Source organism: Photinus pyralis, unplaced genomic scaffold (genome assembly GCF_008802855.1).
Source record: "Photinus pyralis isolate 1611_PpyrPB1 unplaced genomic scaffold, Ppyr1.3 Ppyr1.4_LG2, whole genome shotgun sequence".
In the NCBI taxonomy this organism is placed as follows: domain Eukaryota; kingdom Metazoa; phylum Arthropoda; class Insecta; order Coleoptera; family Lampyridae; genus Photinus; species Photinus pyralis.
Genome location: NW_022170403.1, coordinates 1,775,803 through 1,794,215, shown reverse-complemented (window position 1 = coordinate 1,794,215; position 18,413 = coordinate 1,775,803). Strand labels below are relative to the sequence as shown.

General features: G+C 35.2%; 2 protein-coding genes across 2 annotated transcripts in view; both read right to left on the bottom strand.

Moving 5' to 3' along the window:
• Positions 1-18,413, bottom strand: part of LOC116163058 — an 87,933-nt gene that overhangs the window by 17,617 nt on the left and 51,903 nt on the right. The window lies entirely within an intron of this gene.
• Positions 140-1,743, bottom strand: LOC116162687. The gene is made up of 3 exons (XM_031476359.1): positions 1,606-1,743; positions 1,330-1,545; positions 140-1,273 (listed from the first exon to the last, which is right to left on the bottom strand). Exons 2-3 carry the CDS (start codon positions 1,522-1,524, stop codon positions 191-193), a joined length of 1,278 nt encoding a protein of 425 aa, XP_031332219.1. The 5' UTR covers positions 1,525-1,545; positions 1,606-1,743; the 3' UTR covers positions 140-190.

Genomic DNA, 18,413 nt, shown 5'->3' with positions numbered 1-18,413 from the left:
GAAAAACTTCGGATTTTATTTTAGAAGTATAATAGATGATTTCCATATTGCAGCAGATATTTACATATACTATATTAATAAAAAAAACACTACAAATATTTTTATTCTAGGCCATTAGCCTATTCTTAATTAGCTAACTTAAAAATATAAAAATAAACCTAAAACTTAACTATATTTACACATTAATATCTTATCTTTCCATACCTGACAGATAAGGTATAAACTTTTCTAAATAGAAACTTTTTAATAAAATAAGATTGTCACCCCAATTTGGGTCTTTTTCAATATAAGCCACTTCACATTCATTGGGAGTCCAAATAATTAAATAACATGCATCCCTATTTGACAAATGCAGTTGGCCCTGTACCTGATGGTAATATTCATGTTCAACATTTATCATCGACTCTTCTCCTTCCTTAAAAATAATGTATGTTTTATCGTTTCGCAGGGCTTGTTGCAAACTGGTGTTGCGGTACTTGTATGGGCATTTCACCTCCAATATAGAGTTGTCTCCAACTAGCCCATCAGGCGAGGCTCCTAAAAAGCCACACTTGTCTAACCACAGCCCTGTAGGTGTAACATTCATTTCAGTAAAAGCAGACGTGAATGTATCTATAGCAGACTTTTCATTTTCCTTGCCCCACTGGACTGCTCGTACTGACGTGAGGTCATAGCCATCCATCAATCTTTTAAAAAGGGATGGTGGAAAGCGATTACGGTGAATTGCCGCTAGTATCACACCAAAATTGCTTGCAGTGATACGATTTTTTCGTGCCATTAACCAATTTGCATTATTGGCTTGGCCTACCGTATTTTTTACCACGCAAGTAATTTGTTCTGGTGTTAATTGACACCTTTCTTCAATATAATATCTTTTGTTAGACGTTTCCAAATACTCCTTGTTGAAAACTAATTCATCTATAATGGGAAGAAACTCCATTGCGCTGTGGCAAACATGCGGTTGCAACAACCATGAAAAGCCAACTGCATTACCATGCCCTAAACTTCTATGAAACATTTGAACCACATCGTCAGATACTTCACCATTAATTGGTTCATACACCCCGTGCTTCGAAGGGTAAAGTTCTTTTAATGTTTTCACATTTTCTTCACCGCCTCCTTTTTTCTTATTCCATGCACACTCTTTGTCCGTGATGCTCACATTGTTATGTGCATGTATGCACAGGGCTGCCATGTGATGACACACTGCTTGTCCTCGAGGGCAGCTACACGTGGCATTTTCAATGTAATTATCTTGCAAGTTAATCGATACCTATGGATAATAAATATATACAAGATGTATTAGGTACTACATAGAATGAAACACACCTCAACAGAGTATGTCAGCCCTTTCATACTTGCTTTCACTTTCCCCTTCAAGACGGCAGGATCAACAGTTGCATCGAAATTCATCGTAAGTACGTTGCAACTTTTGTACGAATTTTCACCACGGTGAAGCTGCTTCATGTTTTCTTTAAAGAATGCAGCCACCATCGTAATAGAAATAACGTATTTCTCCGCCATCAATAATGTATATAATAAATTCTACAATAAGAATATTGAGGTTAGTTTTACCAATTTGCTATATTTCTATTCTAAACTTACAAAAATGAACGGTTTTGCACATGAATGATGTTGTACACAAAAAACTGTAACTAATAGCGTGAAATCTCAATATATCAATACCCTAATTGATGCAAAATTAAATTTTCTAAAAACTCTTATGGGAATTTACATGGTATAAAAGTTTGTTTGGATAAAGACAACTAACCTACCGCAACAAGATGGCGCTCTGACGTCACACTAATATAGCGTCGATATTTACCAGTGTTTATTCATTAATTGTGATTAAATGAATAAACAAAGCATTTACGTTAATTTAATTATTATTACAAATTTCTAAAACGCTTAGCGCAGTCTTAAGAAGTTCATAACATTTAAAAGAAGCTGCGCTAAAACTAATAAGTAGTAAGTTGATTTCAATGGGAAACATAACCTTGAAATTTATTTCAATTTCAGCTAGTGCTTAGGGCTTACACCTATTTTGGGAATTGGGTTGCAATGTTTTCATTTGCAAATTGATTTATCATATTAATTGCATTACATATAAGAATGATAACAAGTTTGTTTGGATATCTACTTCTCGTTGGCTGTCGATTACGAGGAGAGCAGCAAGAGGGCCGATGATTGCTTCGTGCAAATCTACAATTTGGTGTATGCAGTGTCGTTTGATTATTATGGTCTTACTACACGGAAGTAACTGATGTCGGAAATTTTCATCATAGATATGAGCATAGATATCGACAAGAAATCGTTTTCATATGCGTACACCTCCTTTTCGGAAACTGTCATCTTCAGAGAAATATACTTGCTTGTAGATATATAATTTATGGAATAATGTATACAGTTTAATGTTAACAATGGCAGAAATAATAATAATTACAAATCATATAGTGTCGTTACTCTTCATCCGTTTAGTGTTGTGTTTTTTGACTGCGTTAATTTACATGCGAAACCATTTGTTGGCATTCCTGGCATCGAGTGTGGAAGTAGGTAAACTTCAATTTCCTATATTTTCAATTAGCTCTCTGTTTTTTGTCATAAACCGTAAGTTTACCATCGGTAAACATGTACAAGTGTCATAACCGCACTAAACGAAAACTTGTAAGTGAAACTTACAATTCTTGATTAGGGTACTTACCTACCGCATTTACATATAGGTACGTATTACTATGTTACCAAGCCATAAAGTGCTTAAAATGGAATTTGCACAAAAAATATGCCTATCATTCTAACAATTTAATTTAAATTTAGAACTGTCATTGCAAATTAAATCAGTACCACCAACCAATTTTTAGTGATATTTTTGCCGGCCTAGGACAGCAAATCATAACTTTCTGGACTAATTTGGCTACAGAAAACAAAGCTTTGAAGCAGGGAGACACAAAAAAACTTTTATTTCATACTGTCCGGTAGATGCATTGAGTTAGAAAACTAATTGAGGGAATATAATGGTAGAGGGGGTAAGCATTTTTGTAGACGGAAGTTGCCACAGATAGAGGCCACTCGCGTGGATAGGTTCCCGTGAAGGTACATTTTGGCCGACATTATTTGACATATGAAAACGCGGGTCCTGTCACTGTCAGTTTTCCACCAAATTCAAATTTTATTAAATTTGCCATTTTAAAGTACCTAATAATTTCGGATCGGTTTGTGCTCTGGTTTATATAAATAACTAACTGCCTCATAGTGTTTTTATCACGCAATTTTGTGAATTGAGAATGATTAGCTGCGTATCATGAAAAATTTCTCATAAAGGGAAGAAACAGGGCATTTCCTTTCATCGGTAAGACATGTCATTTATCATGTTGTAGGCGAGGTTGTAGGTACCTAGTTTATGTTTCTTAGTTTTCCAAACGAACCGGTACTTCGAGCAAAATAGTAATATTACATTTGTAAATATATCTCAAGAACAGCTCTCGAAATTTACTTTTGTGCTCACAACGCTTCATTGACTGTGATTTCGACCAAAGGTTGCACCAGAAAATGTTCATCAAATATCTCGTCAAATATGGAAATATGCAGTAGGTACTATCAAAACTTGTAATGAACCTGAGACCAACCAATCAATTGTAGCTATTGATCAACACAGTGAATTTAATGGGAGTTGTCAAGTTGTAGTGGCTATAGTAAACTGGCCTTAATTATACTAATGGAACACATCGATGTATATTTAGATTTGTAATCAATGATTATATTAAATCTGCATACTTTCCCATCCTTGTCTATTTTGTTTACTTTACCACGATCATGTATTTTACTCCTTCTATACGTTTTTTTTGTTATTATTCCTATTAGTGGAAAGAAAATTATATCTCTACGCCACTGAAGTGAGACGCTAATGATAACGGAAGTGGTGTGGTACTTTAATCACAGTTAGAGGCCACTTTTGGTTCCCGTGGTCTACGTCTTGCCAAGCATTTGATTCCCTCCATTAGTTTTCTAACTCAATGGGTAGATGTTTGATTACACTATCATTTTGAGTCCGGTAGGTGAGACAGCATCAGAGCCGGTAAGTGTCGCTAAGCAACACTTACCGGACTGTTATTTGTATACATCAAATTTGACATCTTCACACAATTAATTAAAAACCCCAACATAAATTTGGCTGTAATTCTTTATTTCAAACATTAACATTGATTGTAATGAAACAATTTGTATTGCCCTCAACACTAACGCCTGGGTTATTACTGGATGTCGAGTTAGTAATGTTTGATTCCTTCTGCTGTAGACAATTTAACAAAAATTTAATAATTAACAAAAAAACTAAATGTTGACATTGAGCGATTTATGTTGTTATTGTCTTTAGCACTTCCAGATGTCGTTAAAAATCCAAACAGATTTGATGGCTTGCTCATTTTGAAACTAAATAAATTAACCACATCACACAAATTGAAGCGATGTTCTCGAGACAACAGGCGAGTTCGTGTGGTATCACTACCAGGCGTCTCGGAGCGGAAGACCCCACGGTTGTAGCTGACTATGTAATTTTTAATTACTACTAAACGACGTTTCCGTCTCAACTTTCTTATGCACTTTGCATTCTGTTGAATTCGGAATTGAAATCGAAATTATCTCCTGTACCTACCGCGACCCTCAAAAATCTACGCGTGACCCCCAGGTTGACAATCGCTGGCCTAAAACATTTCATGTAAGTTAACGGTCTAAAATCTAAATGATTAAAGATTTTTATAATTTATAATAGTATATTTCAAAATATGCCTATAAACATTTAAAGTCAAGACTCAAGGGCATTATTTTTTAGTGCACTTTTTCGCTCTTGATGTCTGTCTTGAGTCACAAAGGCTCCGGAACTACGATCGGAAATTAAAAATTATTTCATGTTTGTATATTCTCGTTCAGGCGTGAAATGTCCATAAGGACTATCAAAATCAAAAAACAAGTTTGAAAGTGCACCCTTCGCCTCTTGCTCACAAGCGGCTTAACGAATTTTTATGTTTTGAATTTAAAAATAATTGTCTGAGATTTTTGAGTGAAAATAGAGAATGTGCTATTTTACTGAAATTGTTGTTCGTTAAGTATCTTAGAAACCATTGGTTGTATTGCAAAGTGTCTATTACCTTCTTTCTAGTGTTCGTTTATAATTTTGTATTGCTGTCTGTCTGTCGCAAACGCAAACAATAGCACGATTCCCATGAAATCACATGGCCAGACATGCGTCAAAATATTATTCATCTTTAAATATGGTTACTTGGAAAGCATACACTCAAAGGCTCGCTTAAAGGTTTTCCGATGGATAAATTTCTTTCTTATTTATGGAAGAAATTTCGTAGGGGTGTTTAAAAAATGCGCTTTACCTGCACAAGGGTTGTGCACAATTTGTACTTGTTACTTGCTCCGCGCAGACCGCGTTGTGATGTAATCGAGTAGAGATGTCCATTCTAACGTATTTTTCAAGCGATTTAAAAATGTGTTGTTGTCAAATATTGTTTTGTGTCTTTAAAATGGATCATATTATTATATTGAATTATTGATAAAGGCAATTCAAGAATAAAAAACTGCTTTATTAGTCCAGGAAACGAAACTTAAAATAGTATAAAACCTGACCATTTTTTCAAAATGCATAGATTTGCATTAAAATTTGGGATTAAGTTCAACTTACCCTCTACTTCAAACTCCATATTATGCCGATGGGCGCTCTTCATTTTTTAGGGGTGAAAACTACCCCTCTTTGCCAAAACCCATAAAACTACATATTAAAACTTAATGTGGGTAAAATTTGGTTCAGATGAGTTGAGTAATGATTGTTAGAGGCTTTGGAACATTATTTCGGAATATTTTAACCCTTAAAAATCAACCCTTATTGTGGTTTAATAAAAAAACTATTGACGACAGTTGTTCAGTGTGCTACGATTTCTGCTTTCAGAATTTCTCTAAAAAAATTGTGGTTCGTTTTTAATCATAACTTATTTATTTTTAGCGCATTTTTTAAGAATTAAAAAAAATGTGCTATTGTTTGCGTTTTGTTCGCCCGTCCGTCCGTCTGTGCTCTGTCTGTCCGAACCTACTTCTACCGTTTTGAACTACTTCTAGGGGAATGGTGCTAGAGGCCTGGATTTTTTTGCAGTAGGTAGCCTATACCTTCAAGGTGTGCCAGACGACCATCAAATTTCGCTGCCATGGGGGGGCATGAATTATTTCCTGAGATGCTGTTGTTGAAAGTAAAACGTGCTTAACTTTCACATACGACAACCATTCGGTGTCAGACTTGGAATAGACATGCCTTTAGTGGTGCCAAGTTACACTTTTGAAGGGGGGGTTCTACCCTTCATGGTATTCTAATGAAAGGTCTCATCGAAATAAATTGGCTTGCACAAACTATAACTTTCCCGTGCGACTGTTTTTCAAGATCAGTGAGCAACAGGGCCTGAGGAGGGGGGGGGAGGGGTTAAAAATTAATTGTATCTCTCATTGTATTCTAATTAAAGGTCTCAACGAAAGGAACCGTTTTCTACCAACTATTGCCCTTCTTTCTGTCCTCATCAAAGTACGGGGAGAGGGGAAGGAGGAGGGGTGAACTAGTTATTATTGATTACTAGTTAATAATGACCACATTATTAACCACTTTGAACAACTGCCGAGAACGTGGAAGTGGAAAAAAGTTAATAATAATGTCATCAGAGGCTACGCTAGTAGTGAAAAAAATGTCTACCACAAAATTTACGAGAAATTATAATGAGTTCAATGCTGTGTTACATACAGCTTTTGGTTCTGCACGAAAAAGCTATTTTAGTCGCTATAATGTCTACACTTAATTGGATTAATAAACTCACTTAATAATGTCGAAGGTACCTAAATGATTTCATAGGTCATAGGTAATCATCGTTAAGCTCATATTTAGACAAATTGTTGTAGCAAGTAGGTATATTTAAAAATGTGAGGTCATTATCAACCTAATTTTGTAAAATTGATATTAAATTATTAAACCTTATTATACACTAACATTCTTCTGAATCAGTTAGAGCGTGAGTGGGGTAAGTAGGTATATCTATATGCAGACTGTAACAATGTACCTATGTTAAAACAATATCGTGGATTAAAATCAGATTTTTAGCTTCCTTTGAGCTAGATGGCTATTGCAATCATCGTTTTTTTGGATATGTTAAAATTTCATTTAGATCATTTTAAGCAATTTTTAAAGAACACAATGTTTTCCCGTCTGTATGTACCTATGTGCGACTGTGCGTACCTGCGTACGTTGGCGACTTTTTTTTTTAATTTAATCCCTCTTTGTTCTGGGCTCTCAACAGGCTTGCGCCCAATTACAGAGTGACCCGCATAATGCTTTTTTTTAGAGGTGCCTCTGCAGAAGGTCTTCAGTTGTTTTGTACTACTCCGGTATTTACCTTACGAATTAGGAAAACTGCAGGAAAACCTAATTCGGAGTAGCCGGTATAATGCTCGGAACTGGTCTAAGGTAATTTCCATCTCTACCACAGATGAAAAATTCACCTCAACCCAGGTTCGAACATACGACCTCCGAATTTATACCCCAACGCTCTACCACTGAGCCATAAAGCCGGTTGACTTAGGATGAAGTATCAATACCTATGTCAAAAAAATCAGGGTTTCTACCATTATGATTAATTAATATCACAGATTTAAACACTAAAATTGTGTTAATATTAAGACTGTCAAAGTAGAACCTGACCCACCTCACAGCTGCTCACAGGCCGTCGACAAAAAGAAGCCATTGACAGGGTAGCCGACCCTCTACCTACGATAAGTTGGAAAATGTCATGCTTATTCTTTCGTTTGGAATGAATAAGGAGCGTTGTGTTGTGACTTTAGACAATGTATGAATTATTAGTAATAAGTACACACACAAAAGTAAGAAAAAGCGCGCAAAGACGTTAAACGGTGAAGAGTTGAGCTAGCAAGCTGTTCTGTTAAGAAGTTGGCACATTTTGTTTAAACAAACAAGAGGTTTAAGGCCGTGGAAATAACAGAAAGAAATGGACTATTTAAGAACAACACTTTTTTTGATACGGCTTTAAAAAAAAGATATTGTAGCGAATATTCTAGAAATACCGATAGACATCTAGCGTCATTAAAATTAGTTATCATTAGTTATCGGCGATAAGAAACTAAGGCGGATGTGTTTGTTCTAGAACATTCGGAAGCGTTCGGGAGCACTCGACAACATTCTAGAACGATGTTGTTTACTATATAAGCAATATGCAAGCCTCCGAGACAAAGTGCTCGCATATACGCTAATTGAATGTAAATCAATAGCAGCTCATTGAATCTTAAGTAGGGTAATTTCTTCGATTGTGTAAACCACAAAACTTTAATAAATAAATTGGAAGCATACAATTTTCATACGAATAGTGTTAAACTTATTCGATCATATTTAGATCACAGATTTCAAATTGTGAATTTTAAAGGTGAATCGAATAGACTCCCTATAAAGGTCGGTGTGTCACAGGGTAGCATTTTAGGCCCATTATTTTTCTTAATATATACAAATAATTTTTCTAACTGTGTAATTACAAATAATATCCGTGAAATCATATTTGCAGATGATACAACGGTTATTACAAAAAACAAATGCTTAACAAACGCTGTTCAACAAATTGAAGAAGCACAATTGAAGGCCTCTGACTGGTTTCAAATAAATCATTTGCATGTAAATAGGTGTTAACTTAGATTCTAAGTTCTGTTGGAGTAATCATACGCAGGTTCTGGCCACTAAATTAAGTAAAAGCACTTATGCATTACGTAATTTAAGAAACTCTGGTTCAAGTGATGTTTTACGGACAGCATACTTTGCGATGAGTCATTGGGTGCGTTCACCAGAACCAACTGTTTGCAAACCGTTTGCGCTTTTTATATAAGCATATTTACTGAACGCATTGCTAATTGTCAAACTGTTTGCAAGCGGTCGCCATTTTTTTAATCATAACTCGCTGAAAATCACAAACATGTTGATCGGGCATGCGCATTTGTTCTAAGCGCGCAATTTGCCTGGAAACCACACGTCAAATTTAATTTGAGTGAATTTTGAGAAAACCGTTTTGTATTCTTTTTGTACATTTCAATAAAAATATGGCAACCTTTCTACAGTTTAAATACATCCTGCTATACGAGATGAATTGAATTGTCCTATAGAAAATCAAGATTGGAGTATTAAATGCATATTCACTGGATCCTTGAGTAAATATTTTTATCCATAAATTGTACCTGCTTTATGAGAAATTTTTATTTTCAGATTGTTTCATTTTAAGGAAAGATTTAAGATTTGTATGGGTGAAAAACGTATAGTTATAGCACAGATATACGACGTATATCTGTGGTTATAGTGTTGCAAGGCAGGGTTTAATGGCCAGCAATCTACTAGGAGACGAGCAAATCGTTCATGCCGTTTTGGAGCCTTCATAAACCGCATATGAAGGGGTCAGTACAAGTCCAAATGAAATCGAGAGCACTCAGCCAGTATCAGTTATAGGTTATAGAGATACTTGTGTTAATTATTAGTACCTATACGAATAATGTACCCTAATTAGATTCGAAGAGAAGTTTGGTGTGGAACGATTTCACTACAAAGTTATTACTCGCCGAGTATTTCAAATTTGACATTCGTCAAAGGGAGGCTGAAGTTGATAGGAAAAAGCTCTATCAAATGACACAAAAAGTAAAAATGACTTCCATAAGAAAAAACAAAGCTGATGATGGTTAACCGGAGACGAAACGTCAGACTAAAAATTTAAAACTAGCATCTTGTATATGGAAAAAAGTGGTCACAATTATGCGCCGTTTATTTTGAAATATCTTTTTAAATAACTCAGGTAAAAACGATTTTGTAAAATGTCATTTTTTTTCTGGATATCTCCGAAAGTAGTCGGATTTTTTTCTGTTTCAAAACGACATTTTGTTAAGTATCAAACTACTCAACTTTGCCAACCTCTATTTCTTACAGTTCCCGAGATCCCCATGGTGGCCCTCGAATTTGAATAAGCCTGCATACATGGAATGCTCCCTTTTTCATTCATAATTAAATTATTCGATTTATCTCTTACAACTTTAAAGCGCATTGTGTGCAATGTGCAATTATCCAATTTTTGGTCGTGATGTATAGGTACTAGTAATTTACTCCAATTTCGCGCATAAACCTATATGCCGATGGTTTAAACAAATATGCATGCCTTACAAAATTACAAACATGTTTGTGATTTTCAGCGAGTTTAAGTTACGATTCAAAAAATGGCGTCCGCTTGCAAACAGTTTAAGTGTGGTGTCACACTATGCGTTTTTACCGCTCCCGCTAAAACGGATGCGGTTTGACAGGATGAGATCTACTTGTCACACTATTCCGGTTTAACGGGATGCGTTTTTGCTATATTTTGGCAGTCTAAGTAGTGTCATGTCTCAATTATTGTTAAAGATGGTTTATGCGCTTGAGGCGAAGGGGCTATTGCGAAAGCAGATATATTGTCAATATTAGATTGATCCTTTTAATTCCGGACGAGAATCTACTAATAGGTTCGCGAAGTTTTATGAAAAAATTCGAATGAACAAGAATAGTTATTTGTTTCATTAGTACAAAAAATGTCAGTTTTCGGGACGAGGAAGATAGTTGCTGGACGACGCGTTAGCGGAGTCCAGCAACCTTCCGAGTCCCGAAAACGCATTTTTTGTACGAATAAAACATAAAATTTTTTCTCCAACCCCCTTTACTTCAAATTATATTCTAATTTAGATTCAGTCACAGTTTCACTACTAGTATAAGAACTTCTGATGCTTTCTTGTCCTCACGTGTCATGCCACTCTAGTTTTTAGGTTAACTTATAACCTATTCGTTCTTACTTCTTACTTCTCACCTCTCACGATTTTGTAGGGAGCAAATCTTGAGGTAGCATGTTCTGCCGTTTCTATAATCTCTGCCGGAGTGCAATCCATGTCGCTATCAGTTTCAGTCATTTTATTGTATACACAATTAATATTGTTATATTTTGTATTGAAATAAAAAACTTACCATAGTTTTTTAATTAAAATTAATTGCAATTAACTTTTTCAAATTTTGATTTCAAAATGACAGATAATAGTGCAATGGGTCTTAAGTAGATGGCGTTACGCGCGACGGCGGGTTGTATACGTATTAAAATTACGTTCACGGAATATGTAAATTACGTTACACATGGTTTAAATAAAAATAGCGAGCGTAAATCATTTTCAATACAGGTACATACGTATAGGTAACATCATTATTTGCATTAAATATGCAAAAATATTTGATTTGTATGTATAGAAATATCTTACAACCTGCAATGTAAAACGATGTCAATGTGACATATCTCCGTGATTGTAATTTTTTAATTGGCCAACTTTCAAGGTCAATTTCTTTTTGGTACTAGGACCAAAAGTATCCACTTTTTGTACAGTTGCCATGGTGAAAGCGATTAATCCGCAAAACGTCAATTTTAGGTACCGAACACTGTCACAAAATAGCGTCTTATTCAGGTGGTTGGAGAAAAAAAATTTTTTGTATATTACCGAATGTCCAAAAATTCAATTTCTACCCATGATTTCTCCCTACAGCTTTTGTCTACATACTCTTTAGATTGTTTTTCCCACAGTGCAGTTTTTGCATGCACGCACTAGATGAATAAACCGACATCAAACATTGTAAACCTAACAAAACACCCGGTTGCAACGCTCAGTGTGACAACTGGATGACAACCAACGTGCAACAACACGTGATTTCATGTCATTGGGGCTGTCATGTCATCCTGCGCAGCGGCAGCAGGACGCGGTTACATCCGGTTGGTGCGGCGAAAACGCATATATGTGACTGGTACCATTTAATAACGTGTGATATTATCATCCCGTCAAACAGGAGCGTTTTAGCGGGAGCGGTAAAAACGCATAGTGTGACACCACACTAACAACTAGCAACGCGTTTAGTAAACGTATTTATCTAAAAAGCGCAAACGGTTTGCAAACAGTTGGTTCTGGCAAACGCACCCTATCGTTCACCTGCGCCTAAACAGTTTGTGTTTGCAAACGTAATCAAAGCGCAAACATGTTTGGTTCTGGTGAACGCACCCAATCTCTCATTTCCTATGCTATACTTCTTTGGGGGCACTCACATGGTAGTGCGTATCATTACAAATACAGACTATATAGAGCAGACTGTAAACAAGCTTTTGTAACATCAAAAATTATGACAGTACCTTGTATGTTTATTTTTGAATGTTTAATGCACATTAAAAAGAATTATCACTTGTTTAGTACACATAGGGATTATCACTCTTACGACACTAGAGGATGTGATTTTTTTTTAACTAAATTTGGTTTCTTTATCTTTATGTTCAAAGATACCTCGATACTAATTTCGTATTTTTTTCATACTTGGCCAGGAATTTTGCCTACGTTTTCTGCCAACTATATCAGCGCATAAATTACGACACCTGAAAAATTAACTTCTTGGACATCAAAGTAATGGCTTTTGGAAGTGTTCCTAACGAAATCGTTATCGATTTTGTATGTATAAGTTTAGATATTTCCGATATGTTAGACGGCCATTTTTCCTCAATATAAGTTTATAAGTATAAAACATTTTTATAGCAAAGTTAAGTTGCGGTGTGTGCTGGGCGTGTTCAATTTTGCTTATAAGTTTGAAGGAGTCTTAACCTCACTTTTATTTTACATTGTGTTAAAATGTCCAAACTTCACTACTATGCTCTTAGACAAAAAGAAAAGAACTACCACCAACATAAACACTGCACAATTGTAGGTTAGCAGGAAAATGTTATTTATGAGTGATTACGTACTGCGCAGTGACACATTATAAGAACTTCATTTTCATTGGTTCCGCTATTTATAAATATATCGTACAAAAAGCCCTCATACCGTAAATTATTTAAGTCCTATAGTTATAAACTTCCTACTGAAATTCGATATTGTGTAGAACATTACCGAGGCGCCATAAGGTCACTAAATGGATTAGTCACTGACTATAAGGAATTAAAGCGGATGTGTCTCATTCCATCTACCTATATATGATATGCTAATGTTCCATAATTTCTCTAGAAACTTTTTGTTTGGTATATAAGCAAATTGTTTAGTTTCAGTCTTAACATCGACCTCGAAGTGATAAATAATGAAATCCGGTCTCGTCCTTATAATAATAAATGTGGAAATCAGGAAATAGGTAAGTGATAAATAGAATTGAACTGTTATAAATCAATCTACTTAAGAATCGTTTTATACCGTTAATAGTGTTAGTTCTGTAGATACCTATTAATAATTAATTTTACATAAAGATTTAAATAAATTTACGTTACAATATCTTGGAGTATAGGAGTAGTTGAATAATAATAATATTTTCTCCATACCCTAGGCCGCTATTATGAAGCGTAAGGGAGGTTTAGGTACACTTAGCATTATTAGTTTTGGTTCAAGCACATCCCTTAGATAGACACTTTTCCAAATTTGGTTGAAATGCGCTACAAAAGATGATGCATTATCAAAAACATGCGAGAGCGGTCGCAGCTCAAGTTTTCATTAATACATAATTCGACACGGGAAAACTATTACAATATTAGATAACAAGTTTGCTATAGTCGTCAATACCTCGTTATGTTAGATAAAATTTTTTTTTATTTAGTAAAATACTCTAATAAAAAAGTTAACAAACTAGGTATCCGTATAATTGCTTTCTCGCAAGCACCTTTTCCTAATCGAACTATAAGCAACTCTCATAGAGAAAGTAGTGAAGTAGGTATTTTGTAAAAGTGGAATGCTTTGATGTTTTCATGATATATTTTTACGTATTGAGGAATCTCAAGCATATTCGTAGATAATAAAATTATCGATTTTGTTGATACGATGACTACTACAATTCAATGGTACTACTTTTTGCTTACTGCTTTTTTTTACATTTTCCTCAATAGAAAGACGTCAAAATCAGGGGAACGGAAGATAATATAAACTCTCGTGTGTCTACCTCCCCTTAAGCTGTTACGCCCCCTTGTTATAACATACAATACAACAGCATTTGAGTCATTCTTAAAATACCTAGTTTTGAGAACATCATATCATATCCATTATTTTATGACATTTCTAGACCATTATTTAATGCGTACTACTGTAAACTACCAACGCAATCATCGTAAAAGCTTTAAAAGCGGCATCCTGTGTATTTCACTGCCGGTTTTCTAAAACAACTTCCATAAAAGTTAACAGAAACCGTTAGAAATCAATTTTAACTTTCAGTCGGCATATAAAAAACTGCGCTAAACGGTTTGATGGAAGTATATCGCAATGTCTTTTGGATATGAAAATACTAACATTTAATCAAATGAATAAATGAGTCAGTAACAAGTTTCATGCAATGCTCCGTTTTTAGCCTATTTCCCTCAAAGTGAAAAATCGCTATTGGCTGCAGTTTGTCGTCCGTCCGTCCGTCCGTTCACACGTACTCCTTCTACACCACTGAACCGATTTGGGTGATATAGGGCTCATTTGAAAGGGCTTGGTCCAAGGATTTCGTGCGTACTGACATTTTTTGGTTTTGCGCGTGCGCAGTGTCAAAAATTTGGTTTAACGCATGTGCATTCTGCAATGCTAACTTTTTTATTTATGAAGATATTTAAATGAAACTTTATATGTACTACGAATATAAGTAAAATTAACGACATTTTCAAAATGTTGTTTTGCGTATGCGTAATGCCAACTTGCTTATTTAAGAAAGCATTTAAATGAAATTTAATACATAGGCATTTGGCATAAAGACAATTCTAACACCCGTCATCAGTTTTAAAATTTGGTTTTGCGTATGCGCAATAGCAACTTTCTTATTAAGGATCGTCAGATTCTATATAGTTTTGTATTGCCCTCCGTGGGCGCTCTAACTCTTTTTAAAAGTGGTCAAGTGTGTTGAAATTTGATGTACGGATACTTTGGACATTAAGGACGGGCGCTATTGATTTTCAGGAAGCTGGGTGCAACAAGAACAAAAGCTAAAGGATTTTAATAAAAGCAAATCGATCAATTATATCAAACATGTCAAAAGCTGCATTCGCGCATGTGCAAATAGTTATTTACAAGATGATAAAGGAATGTTTTAACCATCGACTGAATTAACTTTTACGAGATGGTTAGTTGCCGTTTATAGTCGTGTGTATAACACAACACTTTATCTTATAGCAGCAGCCATTTTATATCGTGCTTCGCGTCCCATTTTTAATAAGACTGAAACGGCATTTAATTAGAATGCATGATGATTTGTTTCACTTTATCTACCCTTGCCGGTAAAGTGATCGGTTTATCTACCATTACGGTTCAAAGGACACTCATTCAAACCAATTAAAATGTCAATTAAACATCTGCTATAAAATAAAGTAAATTTCTTATTTGTAAAGTACTTCGCTCAATAAAAGGTGAAGCGAAACATTAGAAGTATAAATACAATAAAAGAAAGACCTCTTTGGTGTCACCTCGTTATGTGCTTTCTGAACTCGCGCAAGCATTTCTTCAAGGAGTTGTTCAAGATCCACCTTGAACGTAAAAGTTTCGCACTAACTTACTATTGTAAAACTTCGCCAACTACCTGCATAAAATCAAACAAACAAAGCACAACCATTACGTGCGTAAAGTACCTAATCTGCGCGTTTTAATCTGTTCATAATTTGTGAATGAGTACTTCTGCTGAAAAAATATACGACACACATCGGCACAAACTGTTACCTAAATAGGTCGCTCTTGTGCTTTCATCTTGTGCGTCAAGTCAGCTGCACATTTTGAAATGCTAAACATTTTTGAATGAGAGTGGGTTCTGTCGACCAAAAGCAAAACTACATAGCGCAAACAACTGCGGTTAAAATCGCCATTTTTCTTCGTGTGATGCTCACTTCACAACTCGCTTAAATTGATTTAAACGTAGAATGGTATATTTCATCTTCTTGAATGTTGGTGTTTAATCTAATCTTTCATTGTTTGATTCATATGAACTGTCGTATCATCCGCAAACAGAACTAAATTTGAATTAAAGGTTTATCAATTGGGAATGATCTCCAGATCACTCAAATAAATCAAGAATTTTATTTTATTTTTTATTACTTGCGGCATATAGGTCAACTTTGCAAAGTTTGAACCAAATCGGTCCAAGCGTTTGACAATTATCGTGCTCACGGACGGACGGACAGACAGACGGACACCATCGACTCCCTATAAAGCTTGCATCGCTTTGCTCGGCCACTTAGTAAACAAAATCAGTAAGTGCGTCGACACTCGACACTGTTCATGTCCTTATGAAAAAACTATACGGTTTGTTAGAAATTGGGCTGTTTCAATAAGTTTGACTCATATGACTCTCGATATATTTCGTAGTCTTTGGTTAATACTGAATTACGTTGTAATGGTAACACATTGAACGTTACTTTGTCCTTTGATCAATGAGAATACGATCCTTGTGAACTCCGGATACCTTTAATTGAAATTCCAGGAAGTTTGCTTAAAGATGAATGCAAATTATATAATAATCAATTAATACACCGACACATCAGAGTAGGTAAATGATACCGACAATTAAACTTGCACCATACAAATGCAATGCAATTTGAAACAGTTCTGTCTCCTTATGGTAAACAAATGAATTAATGAACCACGTCTCTTTTAGAATAATAAAAGGATACTTTTACCACGTACAGGAATTGATGCTAATGGGTTCTGGCGCCCTTTTGCAGAACTGATTTTTAAAATCATCAATGCTAACGGCCGATCAAAAATGAGTTGCTGTCGAGTCGCCTTTGGAAGTTCAAGTTAAGTACGATTTCCCATGTAAACAAAAATTTCAAAGGTAGCTCGAAACCAACTCATTTGTGATCGCATGTATAACAACGATCCTAATTGAATCTACACAATGTCAATGTTGGATTCTATTTATTTAGTACAACCCACCCATTCATCAAAGGATTTTCAAGTTCTAATTAAAAAACACATAAACCGATTTCATTCATCTTTTTTTTAAAACTTTTCTAACACTGTGTATAAGGTTCTTACGGCAAGAAAATCTAAGAAAATCGCGCAGAAAATTGGAGAAAACTTAACGACTATTTAAACATCGCGCGTTTCACGTTGCGACGGAAATTGTTTTAACAGCTACATCAATCGGTAGGTATATATCCGTCAAAAAATTAATTTATTCATTTCATAGTGTGTGGTGTCAATTCGATGGGATAATTTATCCATATTTCAGTGAGTTTTTTTGAGAAAATTCGGGGTTATTTCACCGCAATCACGCCTTTTGTATTAAAAGTTTGATATATCTAATATCCATTTTTGGTAAGTGTTGTTAGACTAAACACGTGGTATACATAGTTATACAGAAACACTAATGGTCGTATGCACCGACAAATTTAAGCGAGGCAACGATTATTGTGACAATGGTTGCCATGGATTTTAAACAACGCTTAAACTAAGCTCCGCTTCAATTTGTCGGTGCATACGGCCATTAGGGAGTCTATTTCCACTTTCAGTTGAATTTTAGTTTTTTTCAAGTAGACGTACCAACATGATATACCAACTTAGGTCGCAGAATTCATAATCCTACAAGTCAAACATATACAGTGAATTTTTTTTTAATGCGAACATAGGAGTTTGCGTGCATTGTAATTTCCCTATGTTCGATTTTTAAAAAAACACATCAATCTATTGAGTAGTTCAAATGAGTAGTAGATACAATTGACAACTGTCACATTTTTAAAAATACCGCCGTCCAATTTAATTACGAAATCGGTTAGGTTATTGCTTAGAACGTCAAGGAGGACACTTTGAACATTTATTGTAGTTGTTTGCCTTATTTATTTTCTTCATTTATGTATTGAATAAATCAAATTAGTAGAATACCAGGTACACATGACCTACAAATAATTGAAGGTTGGTTCACAACGAGTTGTGGTGTTACTGCGTGGCCTGTGAGGTCAAGTTATCGTAAGTTTAAGAAAAATGTATCCTAAAGTTGCTATGGCCTCACATGGCTTCTTAAAAAAAATCTTACAGAGTGCTCTTCAGCATAAAGACTATTAGAGTTGCTGTTCATAGTCACATAAGTTGCGCCATTTGGGAATGTGAACCGCGCACACCTCATAGATTGATGTGTTTTTTTTTTAAATCGAACATAGGGAAATTACATTGCATGCAAACTCCTATGTTCGCATTAAAAAAAACTCACTGTATACGAGTTAGTCAAACTGACGAGTAAAGCGAAGCGCGAAACGAAGTTAACGGAACCGATATGAACAACGCAGAAATGTCCCCTTTAGTCCCTATCGATCTGCATCTAATTATAACGTAGCAATCGATTACAGTTTACAATAAATCGTTGCTAT

Excerpts from the sequence above, each read along its gene's own strand:
- LOC116162687 (XM_031476359.1), bottom strand. The coding sequence starts at position 1,524 with ATGGCGGAGAAATACGTTATTTCTATTACGATGGTGGCTGCATTCTTT. Across the intron at positions 1,274-1,329 it reads GGCTGACATACTCTGTTGAG|GTATCGATTAACTTGCAAGA; the intron begins GTGTGTTTCATT and ends TATTATCCATAG.